Below are 15,440 nucleotides of genomic sequence, written 5' to 3' on the forward strand. Positions count from 1 at the left end.
GTTCATACCCTTTGACCCAGCAATGTTGCTACTGGGGCTATAGCTTAAGGAATTCAAAGGAAAAGGAAAAGGGGTCAGGTTAAAAAAAAATGTTTCAGCCTCTTTGTGGTAGAAAATAATTGTAAATTTAGGGCTTGTCTATCAATTAGGGAATCTCTAAATAAATCATGATATCAGAATGTGATGGAGTATTATTGTGCTATAAAAATGATGATGGGAAAGGTTTCAAAGAAACCTGAGAATACCAATATGAACTGTTGCAAAGTGAAGTAAGCAGAAACAGGAAAATGATTTACACAGTAATAGTAATAGTGTAAGGATAATTAACTATGGATGACTTAATAACTTTAATCAACAGAATTACAAAGGACTCATTATGAAACACAATATCTACCTCTAGACGGATAACTCATAGACTCTGAATGCCAATTGAAACGTATTTTTTTTCTTTTTTTCATGCCTTTTTTGTGAACATTGCTAATATGGAAATTTGTGTAGTATGACTATACTTTAAAAATTATGGGCCATAGCTCAAAAATAAAACAACATAAAATGTAGAACATCTACTGCTCTTAATTACCAAGCTCTGTATTCTTTACAATAGAGCTTTTCAGAATAGCAAGCTCCACGCTTTTAATAATCTGAAATGCACTGTGGAGGGTCACACTTCTGTCATGAAATGAACACGTGTTAGTTAGTTGGAAAGTGAATTACATGATGGTCACAGCATGTTTCAATCTGTTCCAATCATTTATTCCCTTGAAGGCTATCACTGGCCGGTGAAGTGAAATTCTTACAAAGCAGAGCAATCCACCTTTGAGAATATCTCTGGTGACAGCTAAGTTAATGGGAGTTAAAAACTGGTTTCTCTGAGCCTTGTAAATATATGGGAGAATACCAATGATTAGACTTGTTTTTCATGAAAAAGTCTCTTTGGTAAGGCATTAAAGTTGTTCTCTCAAGGTAACTCTATATTTATTAATGATCCTGGAATGTGGAATTTTTGATTTAATGTGCTCTGGAGCCCCTTTACCCAACAGGAGAGTAGAAATCCTGATTAACGTCCAACTTGTTTGAAATGATGGTCATGTAGAAGGGCCTCAAACTATGACTTCTCTATAGTTAATTTTGGGGAAAGTTTCATTACTGTTATTAGTGGATAGAATTCAATGAGCCTTTGATGGAAATTGGTGACTAATTTTTCTTTCACCCCTAGCTTGAAAAATAAGCCCTTTCCAAGTGGCTAACCATGTCAAAATGAGTTTATTTGCCACTTGGCAGGAAGATTACAATACCAGATACTTTAGAACTAAGAGCATGTGCCAGTTTACTGATGGAAAAATGAATTGTTTGCTTCAGGCTATAGGATTAGAATGTTTCAAATGGAATCTGTACAAATGACAATTACTAAGTTTGGATTTCTCAAAAGAAAGTGTTGGAGATTTCCTTTCATTTACAACTTGAGGAACTGATGGCAAAGTAGCCTGCTATGCCTAAGACCGAAAGGCTATTTTGTGTAGGAAATCCTTACAACACAAAGACAACACAACAACACAAAATAATTGCTCAAGGAACACTTGAGGGAAATCAAAGATTATGTAGAACTCCAGGATCTGAGCAGAACAAGGGAAATTTACAAAATAGCAGCAACTTTGGAAAGACACAGCTGCAATCCTTAAGATTTCTGATCAGTGCAATGACCATGATTTCAGAGAAGTAATGATGATCTCTATTTTCCTCCTGACCAAGAGGGGATAGATTCAAGGTACAGACTGAGACATAGATTTGGGGGCATGGCCAATGTGGAAATCTGTTATGCATATTTGTTTAAAAATATTTTTTCTTTTTTTCTTTTAAATTGGATGGGAGTAGAAGGAAGAATAAAGGAATGCTTACTAATTGAAAAATAAAATAAAATGAAAAAAATGCTTAAGAAAAAAAGTACTACAGGATACACATTAAGGGTTCTCAGGGATTTGTTCCCTTCTTCTCCTGGCTGTTTTTTGTTTGTTTGTTTGTTTTTTATGGGACTCCTAGTTCATTCAGTTTTATGGGTACACAATTTCCTTGAGGCAGAGACCTATTTCATTTTGTCATTATATTAATAGCCTATATCATGGTGCCTGCTACATGTGCCTCAGTTTCTTCAACTGTAAAATGATGGGACTAGATGCTCTAAGTTTCCCTCAAGCTCTAAATCTATTTTACTTGGTAGTAACTAGTAATCTGACTTTCACCATTGTTTTGTTGATACAATTATTTAAATGGTTTGTATGTAACCTAAGTGTTCTAAGGATACAACAATAATGATTAATTTTTATAACTCAATGAGGTTATGCTTTTTATTTGTTTGTTTGTTTTCAGTACATAGGGGTGAGGAAAAGGGCCCTGGCAGGGAAAGAGTATAAATGTATGGAAAAATAACTATTTTTTTTTCAAAAGACAATTAGAAAAAATGGTCTTTTTATATCATTCAATATAAGTAAATACCATGAAAGAAATATTACAAAGAATATAGCATGAAGCAAACCCCTATTAAGAGCAGATATCCAACCTGAAACACATGATCTCTTATGAAAAATGGATGAGTGAAAATGTTAGAACCACTTAGCCTTTATAAGTACCACATTTTTTAAAAAGAGTTCTCTATGTTTATATTTCTCCCAGAAATAATGAAATACCTGACTAGTTTAGTCTCTTGCGTATCATTCCAGAGCCTGATCAAGGATATCAGGGCAAACATGCTTTTCTCCTCCCTAGATAGAAATATATTCCTCTAATGAAAGATCGGCCAAGTTGAGATCAGGAGATCAGTGCCCTAAACCAAAGGCTATTTGTGATGGGTTCCATGAAAAAGACCATACAATCAATCACAGAAGCATGTTCGACTTGCTAAATGACCCAGAAGTTAACATTCACTGTTTAGTTGTTTACTGAGAGCTAGACTCAGAGAAATAAACAAAAAAACAAACAATTTTCACCCATCAGTCTTATATAGCTAGTTAAAAATGTCTTTGTAAGGAGCTACTAAAGTAAATCAGGGCATCAGGGTGGCGCAGTGGATACAATACTGGGCCTGGAGTCAGAAAGCCTCATCTTCCTCAGTTCAATTGTGGCCTCTGACACACTAGCTGTGTGATTGAGGACAGGTCACTTAGCCCTTTTTGCCTCAGTTTCCTCATCTGGAGAAGGAAATATCAAGCTGCTCGAGTATATTGCCAAGAAAACCCTAAGTGAGGTAAAAAAGAATTAAACACAACTGAAACAACTGAACAACACCACAAAAGTAAATATTGACCCAGTGTTTTTTTCTAGGTGGCAATTTTTTCTTTAAATTAAAATTTCTCAAACAAATAAAAACCCTATTTTCTATAGAATTTTGAGATTTGAGATAAAAGGCCATATGATCTGGTACCATAATGACCATACATGTGCCTTTCTGTATAGGTCTTTCCTCCTCCCACCCCACACATGTCTGGAGTATACACCTTCTGCATTGGGCTTTTCCCAAATTCCCATTCCTAGCTATTAGTACTTTCTCCTCCAATTACCTTGTATTAATTTTGGCTACAATAAGTGTGTGTGTGTGTGTGTGTGTGTGTGTGGGAGAGAGAGAGAGAGAGAGAGAGTATGTGCGAGAGACAGAGAGAGAAAAAGACAGAAACAAAGAGATAGACAGACAAAAAGACAGAGACATCTATCTCCTATTATAAAGTCCTTTCAGGGGTCACAGGGGCTATTACAGTTAGTGGTGTGCTATGTGGGGGTATCTTTGTACTTACAGGATTGAGCACACCTGCCTTTTATATAAAAGGTGCCTCATTGGTGGATGTTGACTTGTTGAATTGAAAGAACACCAGATAATCCCCAGGTCCCTAGAACCTGTCAATTTAAGATCCTTTGATCCTACTGCCATTTGAAAGGCTTGAGGGTTGTTTTGGATTTGGCAAAAATAGGCCTGGAAATCTGGACTTGCTTCCTTCATTTCTATAATGTCTGATTAGGTGCCAAGACCCCGGAAGTATTCAGTATGCTGCACTTTGGTCATATCTCTTTAGGAACCAGATTTCTTTCTGTTTCCCCCAAGATTCAAATCATCTTGAACACTACAGAAAATGGAAGATTTCAATGCCCTTCTACATACAGCAATTCTGAGACCTAAGGAGTAAACGGTAGCCTCAGTTTTTTTTAAACATAATGCCATATCTGACTACATATCTGAAATCATTCACTCACTCCCCACCCCCCATTTCCAAGATGAACTCTCACAATTATGTTGTCAGTAAATACTCAGAAAAAAACAAAACAAAACAAAACAAAAGACTATTTCATGATCATTAAGACCACAAAAATGGAACATTACTTATAAAGCTCGTAATACTTTATATATAGATCCTCTGTTTCAACAGTTCTCCATAATAGAATATAAAAAGAAAAGAGAAAGCACAAAATGTTTCTTTTTTGTTAGTCACAAACTTAGTATAATTAATCATTGAGTCAGTATTAAACAATTTATTCCCTTTCCTGTTTTGCTTGAGCATTTAAAATGGGCTGACCATTCTGGGGTGAAACATTAGTCATGAAATTGTGGTGAACCTTCAATCTATGAAAGGTTTGGCTATAGTACATCTCTTACTGTTTAATAGATGATTGTGGAGGAGGAGGATGAATTCCTGTTGTGAGCACTGGGTATTGAAGTTTTGGAGAAACATCTTCTCCCCAGATAAAGAAAGCTCCAGGACAAATAAATACACATCTGTCTGCATTAATAAGAGATCCTCAGGCTGTACTTTATTTCTCTCTTTATTGGAAACAAAATAAGCCAGATTGATTATATTTTGAAGTGCCCTCTGACTGCACCTTAGAGATTGCTAACTACATGTTTTCCTACAGGAAGATTCCATCTCATCTTTATCAACTCCTGGGATTCCAAAACTTGTTCTCTTCTCACAATTTCTTTTTTTTTTTTTGCCAAGGAATGCCACTTATGGGCTGTGATTGGTCATATGCTTTGAGTAATCCTGAAAACTAATAAAACCCAGTTCTGTATCAGAAGAAGCTAAAATTGTTACCATTCTGAGAAATCTTCTTCAACGTGCTACTAAATCATATTTTCTCCCTTTTCAGTTTGTCTACTCAATTTTTGACCCCCAACCTTGCAGATTTCATAGTGGGTGAGAATCTCTTGAACATCCCATAAAACTCAGGCTGGGAAACTCCCAAAAGACTATTTTATTTTAAATAGAATTTTAGATATAAAGGGATTGAGATCCTTGGTTTGTATCATAACTACAAGATTATTGAGATTAAAATAGTTTCAATGTAAATAATCTCTATCATATGTGACCTTAGGCAAGTCACTTAACCCTCATTGTCCCACAAAAAACAACAAACAAAAACCAAATCAAAACAAAAACAACAACAACAACAAAACCCTCTAAAAATCTAAATATTATCTGCTATGTGGATTAATTTTGTTGGCTGGTTTGTCTTTTAGTAATACCAAAGCTCCCCCTATATGGCATGAAAATCTAGTGTACCTGCTTGCTTTAAAGAAAAAAAAAATCACAAATCAAATCACTTATTTTCTGAACCAATAGCTATTGAACGCTACTTCCCAATTGCTCTTAATACAGCATAGATGATAGAGGAATCTTGCATTTTTCTTTGTCTGGCCACTAATAGGACATGATATTACTTGCAATTGATTTTTATGCCAATCAATGCTGGTTTACATATATTTTGCAATAAAATGGAATGTATGCTCCTTGAGGGCAGGGAAAAATGACTTTGTAATCCCCCATTCTAGCTTATAAGGTACTTATAAATGCTTGTTGAATTGAATTAAATTTTGACATCCATAAGATGTGTGTGTATAAATAACTATAATGTGTGTGTGTGTGTGTGTATGTATGTATGTGTGTGTGTGTGTAAGAGAGACAGAGAGAGAGAAAAAGAGACAGAGAGAGAGATAAAAATGGGACCAAGGTTGGTTCATTAGAAAGCAATACTGGCTTTGGTGATTAGTTAAAGGGAGAAAGAAAGATCACTTGGAGAGAGAGAGAAATTGGATTCAAATATAGGGTCTGTCACATTAAGTGGTCAATGGGCAAGTAATTTCCCTTCTCTGGGCCTGTTTCCTCATCTGTTCAATGGTGGTAGAGGTTGGGATCAATAATTATCTGCTACTTCCTAGTTCTAAATTCTATAGAACTATAATCTTGAGTAAAACTTTTGAATATATCTAGAAATTATGTTGCTTCATAGCAATAATTAGCAGGTCAGTTTCTTAGAGGTCTATATTATTCTGGTTACTGACAGTGGAGCTGTATAGAAGTTTTAATGAATTATTAAAGAAATCTTTTGTCCATTTGAAAGCTTCTTTCTGCAGTTTTCCTCAAAGTGAGCACTTAGCAGTTGCCAGTGATATCATGGGTAGTAGTGGTACCAATTTAGTTAAACTTTGGCCTGCTTGTTCCATCTCCTCTCTTTACCTCTCCCCCTAGTTGCTTAAGGCAGTGGCAATAACAATGGCAAAACTTGGTCTAGGCAGTAAGGCTGACTCTGAAGGAGAGATAAAGACAGTGTGTCTTTATGATGCCAAGCACCTAGGAAATGTCTTAATAACTATAGAACTGCCACCTAAAATACTTTCTTCCAATATGTAGCCTTTGGCCTTTGGAAACGAAGACTCTACAGTCATTAAAATCTATTCTGGACATACCACCTTGAAGTTACAGGTACAGTAAATCACTTCAATAGTCAATCTTAAGATAGGAAAAAAAATTCAATTGAGTGGGGTTTTATCCTACTCAGAGCTATCCTTCACTCATTATTTGTCACCCCAAAAGACAGTTAGATGCTTAACATAGGCCTCTGCTACTGTATAATAAAAACAAAATCACATTTCCATTTTCAATACATGAAATAGCCCATATGTACAATATAGTAGATTCCATACAAGACTGGAGACATATGGACAAAGTCTGGACTTAAGGGATTCATGTAGTTCTTTTGATTCAGGAATAAAAAGCATTTAAACCAGTCTAGAGAATGGTATCTCCATGGCTGGAATTATATTTTGCAAGAGAGATTAGCATTTATACAAATGGCTCATTCAAAGATATTAATACTATGTTTAGGTTTAGAGTCTCATCATACGGTGAAAGGAAAAAAAAAACTGTTTTAAAGCATTAATATCTGTTCATGCTCTCAGAAAATAGAGGCAAAAGGAACATATTTATATATCTATGATCAATCTTCCAAAGACAGACTTGACAGTATTGAAAGTATTATATGCTTACAGCTGGGAAAAGTTACAAACAACAAAAAAACTGAAGAGGTCAGAAGAGGCAAATAATGTGTGGTGTAAAATCTAGCAATTCTTTTATCTATTGAAAACCTAAGAGTTCTTTAGACACCTCCTAGAAAAGGAAGTTTATTATGTGACAATCTTTTTTTTTATTATTATTTTGGTACTTAGATAAACTGGCAGCACTTTGTAAAGTTACTGGGAATACATATCATCTCATCTATTTCATATTGATTGTTGTATTCTCTTGGCATCTCTTCCTCTTCAGTTTCATTTTATTATAAGATTCCATCAAATTATTTCACCAATATTCAAACCATTTCTGTTATGGGGTAGGGTGCTGGGAAAGATTTCTTGATTTCTAGGTTAAGGAGCTGTCAGGTGAATTTTTTTCCACTGTGGAAAACTCCACCTGGGAATCCTACCATCACAACACTCCTTTTCAACTAGATCAGGCTCAGTATTTCTCTCATCATTATAAGGAGTGAGATCTTGTCAGTGGAAAGAGTGGCTTGACCAGTTGGTAAGAAGGAACCAATTATTTTATGAAAATCTACATTAGGGTAATTAAACCAGTTTTGAATAATAGTACCTTAAAATTAAATTAGCATTGTCCTTTTTGCTGAATTACCTTTCCACAATTCTAGATTCCCGGAGGAAGGGATAATATAGATAAAGAAATTTATAGATAATCAATAAAATTCACTCAAACCAATATATTCAGTCTAATTTCCACCAAACATTTTTGTTAGAGTAGCAAGCAAACTACAAATTATATGATTTGCTAAGGAACAACTAGAAACCAATAAGGGAAGAAACTGGAAAAGGGAAGAAAAACAATATTCTTGAAAATTCTTCAAGCTCTTTAACCAATTCCTGAAAAAACATTAATGCTTATCTATATGCTCATTTTTCAATATACTAGGAATATCTTTGATGTTCTTAACAGCCATGCAAGTAAGAATGAAACTTTTACCATCTCAGACATTTTATTTCTATTGGCCTATGCCACCCTTGTCATTTTACTGATATGATTTATTCTATTGCCATTTATTTTACTCCTTAGCCAATTTAAACTGTTAGCAGGCTCTGTAGTAGGGACTACAATGATTTCTTATAAAATATCTTCTGCTTTTAAACTAATTTTAATTCACAGTTATTATTGGGAGACCCACAGTGTTTTCTGGATATACTGTTTTATTTAGGTGATTACTACCAACTGACAAGGCTTTCTTTTAAAAAAAAAAAAAAAAAGGACCACTTGAAAAGTGTCTTGAGAAATACTGATGGTCAGAAACAAAGAAAGAGTTAGATAAAAATTCCAAAATAAAGTTGGATTTCTCTTGTACAAAACAGTTATAAATTCTAGAGTTCTCTTTGGGATGTTGCTTCTTGACTCTATTTCAAAAGTATAAAATACTTTTCCTTAGCCCCAGAATATACTTGTTTGATGCTTACCAACTACAATCTTTGTTTTTGTTTTGTTTAAGTGGTACTAGTTTTACTTAGAAAAATAATATTCAGTAGTGATTTACCTACTGTAAAATAAAATTTGGAAGGTATTTGTGAGTGAGTGTGTGTATGTGTGTGTGTGTGTGTGTGTGTGTGTGTGTGTGTGTGTGTCTGCCCTGTTTTAACAAGATGAGGGTACCTTGTTCTAACAAATAGTGACTCAGACCTTTTCATCACAGAGGAGCACAGGCCAATTTTAATGAAACTTGTTAGAAGCAATCTCCTGCTCTTTGCTTTTGTGGTGAAGTAGCCTTACTCTAGTCCAAAAAGGAAGGACAGATCCTTTAAAATGTGTTCTAAGTAATACATTAGGTTATCTACTTCTTTGATTTCAACAAATGAAGGATTTTGAAAATCATACATTTTCCTTCTCAAAATTATATCCCTGGATGATATGCACCAGGGCACACACACACATACACATTCACATACCTATGTCCTCCCTAGCTCTGTCATCTCCTTGATGTTTCACAGTTACTGGACAGCTATTAGGATTACAGAAGCTTGGTTGGCTTTTTGTCAATGATTATAAAGAGAAATCCTGGGCCCCCTATCTTACTACCACTCGCAAGGAAGGTCAGACTGCAGAGCTGGTCCTTCCAACTTTTCAAATACTCCCAATGCAGAAATGTGGCTCAGCACCAGTGGGTGCTAGTGCTTGGAGATGTAAGGAGAAAGGACAGATGAGGAAACTGCAGGAATCTACAAATATATCGGTCGGCAGGTCTTAGAGATTTCTCTGTTGAGGTGAGTCAACAGCTATCCCACTCTCTAAAATTAATTTTCAAATGTGGAATTTAGTGAGAACTGGATATTGAAAAGTAACTAGGCATTTTCCCCCACACCCCCCTCCCCCAGGCACATACATAATAAAACCTTGGTGAGGTTCTTTAATAATCATAGATAATGAGTTCTTTGTAATTAGGGATGAAACTGACCAGTGTCCTCCTTTGCTACTGAATATTTGCCAATGCTGAAGAAAAGAAAAAGTGTGAAAACCCTCCAATCACCACTACTGGTTTTATATTTAAAGATAGAGGTATCCAACCCAGTAGACCAGGTTAAAGAGCAGGAAAGAGGTTGGGAAAAAGACCCGGGAATATGAGTCCAGCTCTGAGATGTCTATGTGAATCCGTCCTTTCCTCCAGGAGCCCGATTTGCACTCTTCATAGCAGCAGAAGAAGCTTTGACAGTCTTTGCCATCCAGACACTCATAGACACAAGTATCTTCAAATTCCTGCCAGTACATGGAATTATTCAGAGGGATCACTGTAGGAGGTGGTCTCATATCCAGGACAGAATAGTTCTAGAAACAATTAAAATGAAAAGAACCGGGATTAGATACATTGCAAACATTAGGTGAATCAGGCAATCTGTACATATTTTAGAATGACCAGAGAGACAGATTGAACATGGAAACTTGCATGCGTATAGTTTGTAGATGCGTTCAGATTGATTAGATGCTTGGACAACATTTATGTAACTATGGTTTTTCTATCTAAACGACAAATATCTAATTCTCCTATGTCCAAGGGATTGTTATGTGTAAGATGATACACAAAAGGCAGTCTGGCATTATGGATAGAGGTTACCTTGGAGTCAGGAAAGCTTGGATTTAAGTCTCTCTTCTGACCCATTTTGGCCTCCCAAAATGTATTAACATAGCAGTGCTCCCAAATAATCTAAGACTAAGTTGCTCAAAGGTTTCTGGTTAATGTTAGTAGTGGGAATTTCATCATTAAGGAGTTCCCTTTTAAATGAATTCACATTGTCACATCCAGTTTTAAAATGTCTTCACAGATCCCTTAAAGAATGAACCCAGAACTCATTTATATTTCTGATTTGATGTATGCCATGAATTTCTTTAAAGCACCTGGGTTTTTAGAATTTGTATACCACCAAATGGCATTTAAAATAAAATAAAACAAAACAAAAGAAAAAAAAAACAAGAAGTCAAATTGAATCATGAAACAATTCAACTGTCATAAATCCCCCCAAAATGTCTGACAGGCATCTTAATTGTTTCAATTTATTAAAGAAAAAAATTTCTGGGTAATTTAATTATTTTATTAATAGGCTGGTGAGTTATTAATAAAAGCAGGTTTATTAGCTATCTCTCTTAGACCAAAGATGCCTAAAGGCAGTGGGGCCTCAGTTCATAAAGTCTTCCAACTGAAAGAGGTCCATCACAGAGCAATCAAATCTAACTGGTTAACAACAATTGAATCCAATTGGTTGATATCACTGGAGGTGGTTTATATTAAAATGAAGTTCTAGGATATGTGACTCAGGTCCTTCAACTCTTGGTAAGATGACATCAGAGAAAAAATATAGGATCCCCTTTTCATCTAGGTGTGATTTAATCTTATCAGTAACATCCTTCTGCTATCTAGCCAAAAGTATCTATCTCCACCCAAGCCTCCTCAGTAAGCTTGGATCTGGTTTGACCCAGATGAATCTATCTATCTATCTATCTATCTATCTATCTATCTATCTATCTATCTATCTATCTATCTATCTATCTATCTATCTATCTTTGTCTTTCTTTTCAATCTTTATTTTTTTCTGGTTAGACATAAAGATAGATTTAAACATTAATTTTTATAAGATATTGAGTTCCAAATTTTTCTACCTTCCTCCTTTACCTCCCTGCTCCCCAAGACAGCAACCAATCTGATATAAATTATATATTTACAATCATGTTAAACATATTTCCACATTAGCATTGATTCAATTTACAAAACATCTGTGTGTACACAACCTGAACAATGTACTAAATATTTTTGGAGAAATGGGGAAACCTTTTTGGTGATCTTTGGAAGAGGAAGATGGCTAACATTAGAATATAAGCTTTTTGAGGGTAGTGTCTGTTTTTGTCTTTATATTGCCAATGACTTGCACTGTCTGGCACAGAATAGGTGCTTAATAAATACTTATTTAATTGAATTCAGTTTTGATTCATTTACTATTCATAAAACACACAATACTTCACAACTCACCAGTGAATATTATTATCATAATATAAATATTGCCTTGGGAGTACATTATCATTTAATAAAAATGTAGGTATAAGAGAAAACAACAGGTAAAGAACACACACAAAAGCAGGGAGCTCACTGAGGAAAAAGATGGATGATCATACTGAGCAAAAAAGAGTAAAAACGAAACTTAGAAATTTGACTGAAATTGTGAGAAAATTATTCAGTGATGAAGCAGTCTTTCCTATTGTCAAATCTTTATTTTGTCATTGTCAACATGTCAATTAGTTTTTTTCTTATTAATGCAATTTCACTGCTGGTGAAATTATGAATTGGTCCAACTGGTCAAGAAAACAATTTGGAATCATGAGAAATAATACTAAATTGTTCATACCCTTTGACCAGAGATCCTACAATGAAATGACCAATATGTTTAAATAATTCATTGTAATTCATAAAAACAAAAAATATTTTAATAAAACCAAAACCTGAAACAAAATATATATCCAACAACTGGGGAATGGTTTAATAAATGTCAGTATGAATATAATGGAATATTATTATTCCACGATAAAGAACAAATATGAAGAATTCTGAACAAGATGAGAAATTTGTTATGAAGTAATACATAATAAAGAAAGTGGAGCCAACATAATGTCCACACAATGACTACAATGAATGAAACAAAGAAAACACTAAAAAAAATAGCATAACTTAGGCCAACAACAAATATTATTCAGAACAAATCATCATTAAAATACAAATCTTTCCTTTCTGATAAAAATAACTATAAGCTACACAAATGGAAAATGACATATATCTCAATGACAATGTCTCTAGTAAAGTTATGGTTAATTTGGGGGGGGGGGGGTCAGGGAATGTGCTTTGTCAGAGTTTGCTTAAAAAAATGTGTTGGGAAGTGCCTGCTACATCAATACAAAATGTTTCAATAACAGTTGATGTAAAATATAAGTTATTTACCTGATGCTTATTTTATAATTAATTATAGACAGATTGGAAAAAGAGTTCCAGATATTTCTATATAAAACAAGTGGCAGGATCATCAAGTGTAATTCTAAGTAACTGTCAAGCCTAGTAGCACTCCTTCAGAGATTAACTGAAAAAAACATTGTTAAAGTTCTGTTGTCCTGTTAGAATGTAGAAATGGCCTAAAAAGTAGATTTTAGAAAATAAACCCTAATACTTTGAACCCTTAGTAATTTGTCCTTTAACTAAATGCTACTGTCTGTCAATCTTTCTGTTGGTATGTCTGTCCATGTAACATAAATTTCAGATATAGAAGATTCATTAAATGCTTTCCTCTTTGGTCAAGAGGATGATATCTTGGGGCAACTAGGTGGCGCAGTGGATAAAGCACTGGCCCTGGATTCAGGAGTACCTGATTTCAAACCTGGCCTCAGACACTTGACACTTACTAGCTGTGTGACCCTGGGCAAGTCACTTAACCCCCATTGCCCTGAAAAAAAAAAGAGGATGATATCTCAAGGCTATGTGCCTAAGTGGCAAAATTAGTCCCAGAATTTAAGACTCAAAAAAAAATTTTGTAGGTGCCTATCTGTCTGTCTCTGTGTCTGTCTTTCTCTCTTTATTTGGGGAAAAATTTACCCAAAAGGAAATTCCCTGGAAATTCTAGAGAGGCAGGTTAGAAATCAGGGACATGTTGAGGTATCAGTTCCTCTACATGTTTGCCACTTCCCACAGGCTTTTGTTTCCTTCTTTTTACACTGGTGTCTGGAAACAATTGAGTTTCTCAAGGAAATAATGAAGATTGTCACTCTTTTCCAAACCTCTTACACCAACTCTGTTCCTCAGACACACATTATTAAGAAATCTTTTTCTCCACTAGTAAGGAGAGTCTCATGCCAGACAGACTAAAGTTGATCAATTCATGAAGAACTAGAACTTCTTATAGAAATAACACCAAAAAAAATAATACATTCATCATAAGGGCTGGAATACTAAAGTAGGAAATTTTAAAAGAAGAATTAGAACAACAGGCAAGTTTGACCTTGGAGTACAAAACAAACTGGGGCAGAGACTAATAGTTTTTCAAGATAAACTCACAGATCAAAGCAAACACTTTTTTTCAACAACCCAAAAATTGACTACACATGGGTATCACCAGATGGTTACTATTGAAACAATATCAGATTATAGGCATGAAACCCAGGCTACATTTATATACTTTAGACCATTGTAAGGATCTATTAAAATAGTTTATATGCTACTCGAAGTATTAACAACTTGCCTAAAATTCAAACTGTAGGAAAAATCTTTTATTTTCTTGTTTGTACAATATATCAAAAAACATGAAATTTGAATGAATCCAGCATAGCCCATAAAATTCTGGTTAGAATCTTAAAATGCATTAAAGACTGGGATGTGAAAATTAAAAATTATGCATGCATGTGTAGGACTTATACACCTTCAACTCAGGTACTAATATATTTTCAAAGTATGAAAATTAACATTTTTATAAATCTTTCTAAAACTGTATAGTCTGCAGAAAATAACATAAATATTTAAAAAGTGTTTGGTTTTTTTTTGCCCTTTCAGTTAGTCATAGGCTAGTAGAGGCCAAATGGCTCATTAAAAGAACAACAACTTTTTGGCATGGTGCCAATTGTACATCCAGTGACTGAGACATTGGAATGGATTCAGATTCCTTCTTTTACCTGCCTACCTATTACCAAAAGTAAAAACACTCAAAAACTAAGAAGAAGTGAAGGGTACAGATTATCAACAAAGAGAAAATAAAAGCTTTCCTAGAATTGAGAACTGGTTCTCAAAAGAATTGTTTAGAATGCTCTAGATAATACTCCAAATTTGTCAAATAAATAATAACTAGAAATAAATATTAAACTGACTTTTTATTGAGAGAATGCCTTTTAATGTTATTTGGCATAATAAACCAGAACTAATGAAATCATATTTTGACCTTCTCCTGACATTAAAATAATGCAATGTGGTTTATTTGGGACTGCTTGAACTGAAAGGCTTAAGGGCATGTCATAAAGGGAAAAAAATATACACAGGGGCAGGAAGTATAATGAAATCAGATAATGGGAATTTTCTTGCCTGGAACAAGGCAGAAGAAGGATGAGAGGTCATTTAGATTTTTTAAAAAACAGATCCATACTTGGGGAATTAGAACCAGTCATTTTTTCTCTATATTTTTAATCTTTTTTTGACAGGTCCTCTGATTTTGCTTCAAAACCATCTGGGTTGTTGAAGAAGAGTGTTTGCTATGATCGGTGAGTTATCTTGACAAAACTCTATTAGTCTCTGCCTCAGTTCATTTTGTACTCCAAGGCCAAACTTTACTGTTATTCTAATTCTTTTTTAAAAATTTCCTACTTTAGGATTCCAATCCCTTATGATAAATGTGATCTCTTTTTTGGTGTTGTTTCTAGAAGAAGTTATAGACTTAATCAACTTTAGTCTTTTTGGCATCAGTAGTTGAAGCATAGACTCATATTACAGTGATGTTGAACAATTAACCTTGAAATCAAACAGATAAAATTCTGTTGTTTTTGAGATTGTACCCCAGTATTGCTCCCCCCACCCTTTTGACAATGAGAGCTACTCCATTACAGAACCATATGTAATGATCACCT

The 15,440-nt window shown here is 34.5% G+C and overlaps 1 protein-coding gene across 1 annotated transcript in view; it reads right to left on the reverse strand.

Annotated features, from left to right (window-relative positions):
• Window positions 1–2,401: 2,401 nt before the first annotated feature.
• The window catches only part of LOC122748834 (gamma-aminobutyric acid receptor subunit gamma-3), a 383,914-nt gene continuing 370,875 nt past the window's right edge, over window positions 2,402–15,440 (reverse strand). The window contains exon 7 of the mRNA XM_043994833.1: window positions 2,402–10,130. Coding sequence (XP_043850768.1) covers window positions 9,852–10,130 — 279 coding nt within the window. The 3' untranslated portion in view covers window positions 2,402–9,851. The remainder of the gene's footprint in view (window positions 10,131–15,440) is intronic.

Source organism: Dromiciops gliroides, chromosome 3 (genome assembly GCF_019393635.1).
Source record: "Dromiciops gliroides isolate mDroGli1 chromosome 3, mDroGli1.pri, whole genome shotgun sequence".
NCBI lineage: Eukaryota > Metazoa > Chordata > Mammalia > Microbiotheria > Microbiotheriidae > Dromiciops > Dromiciops gliroides.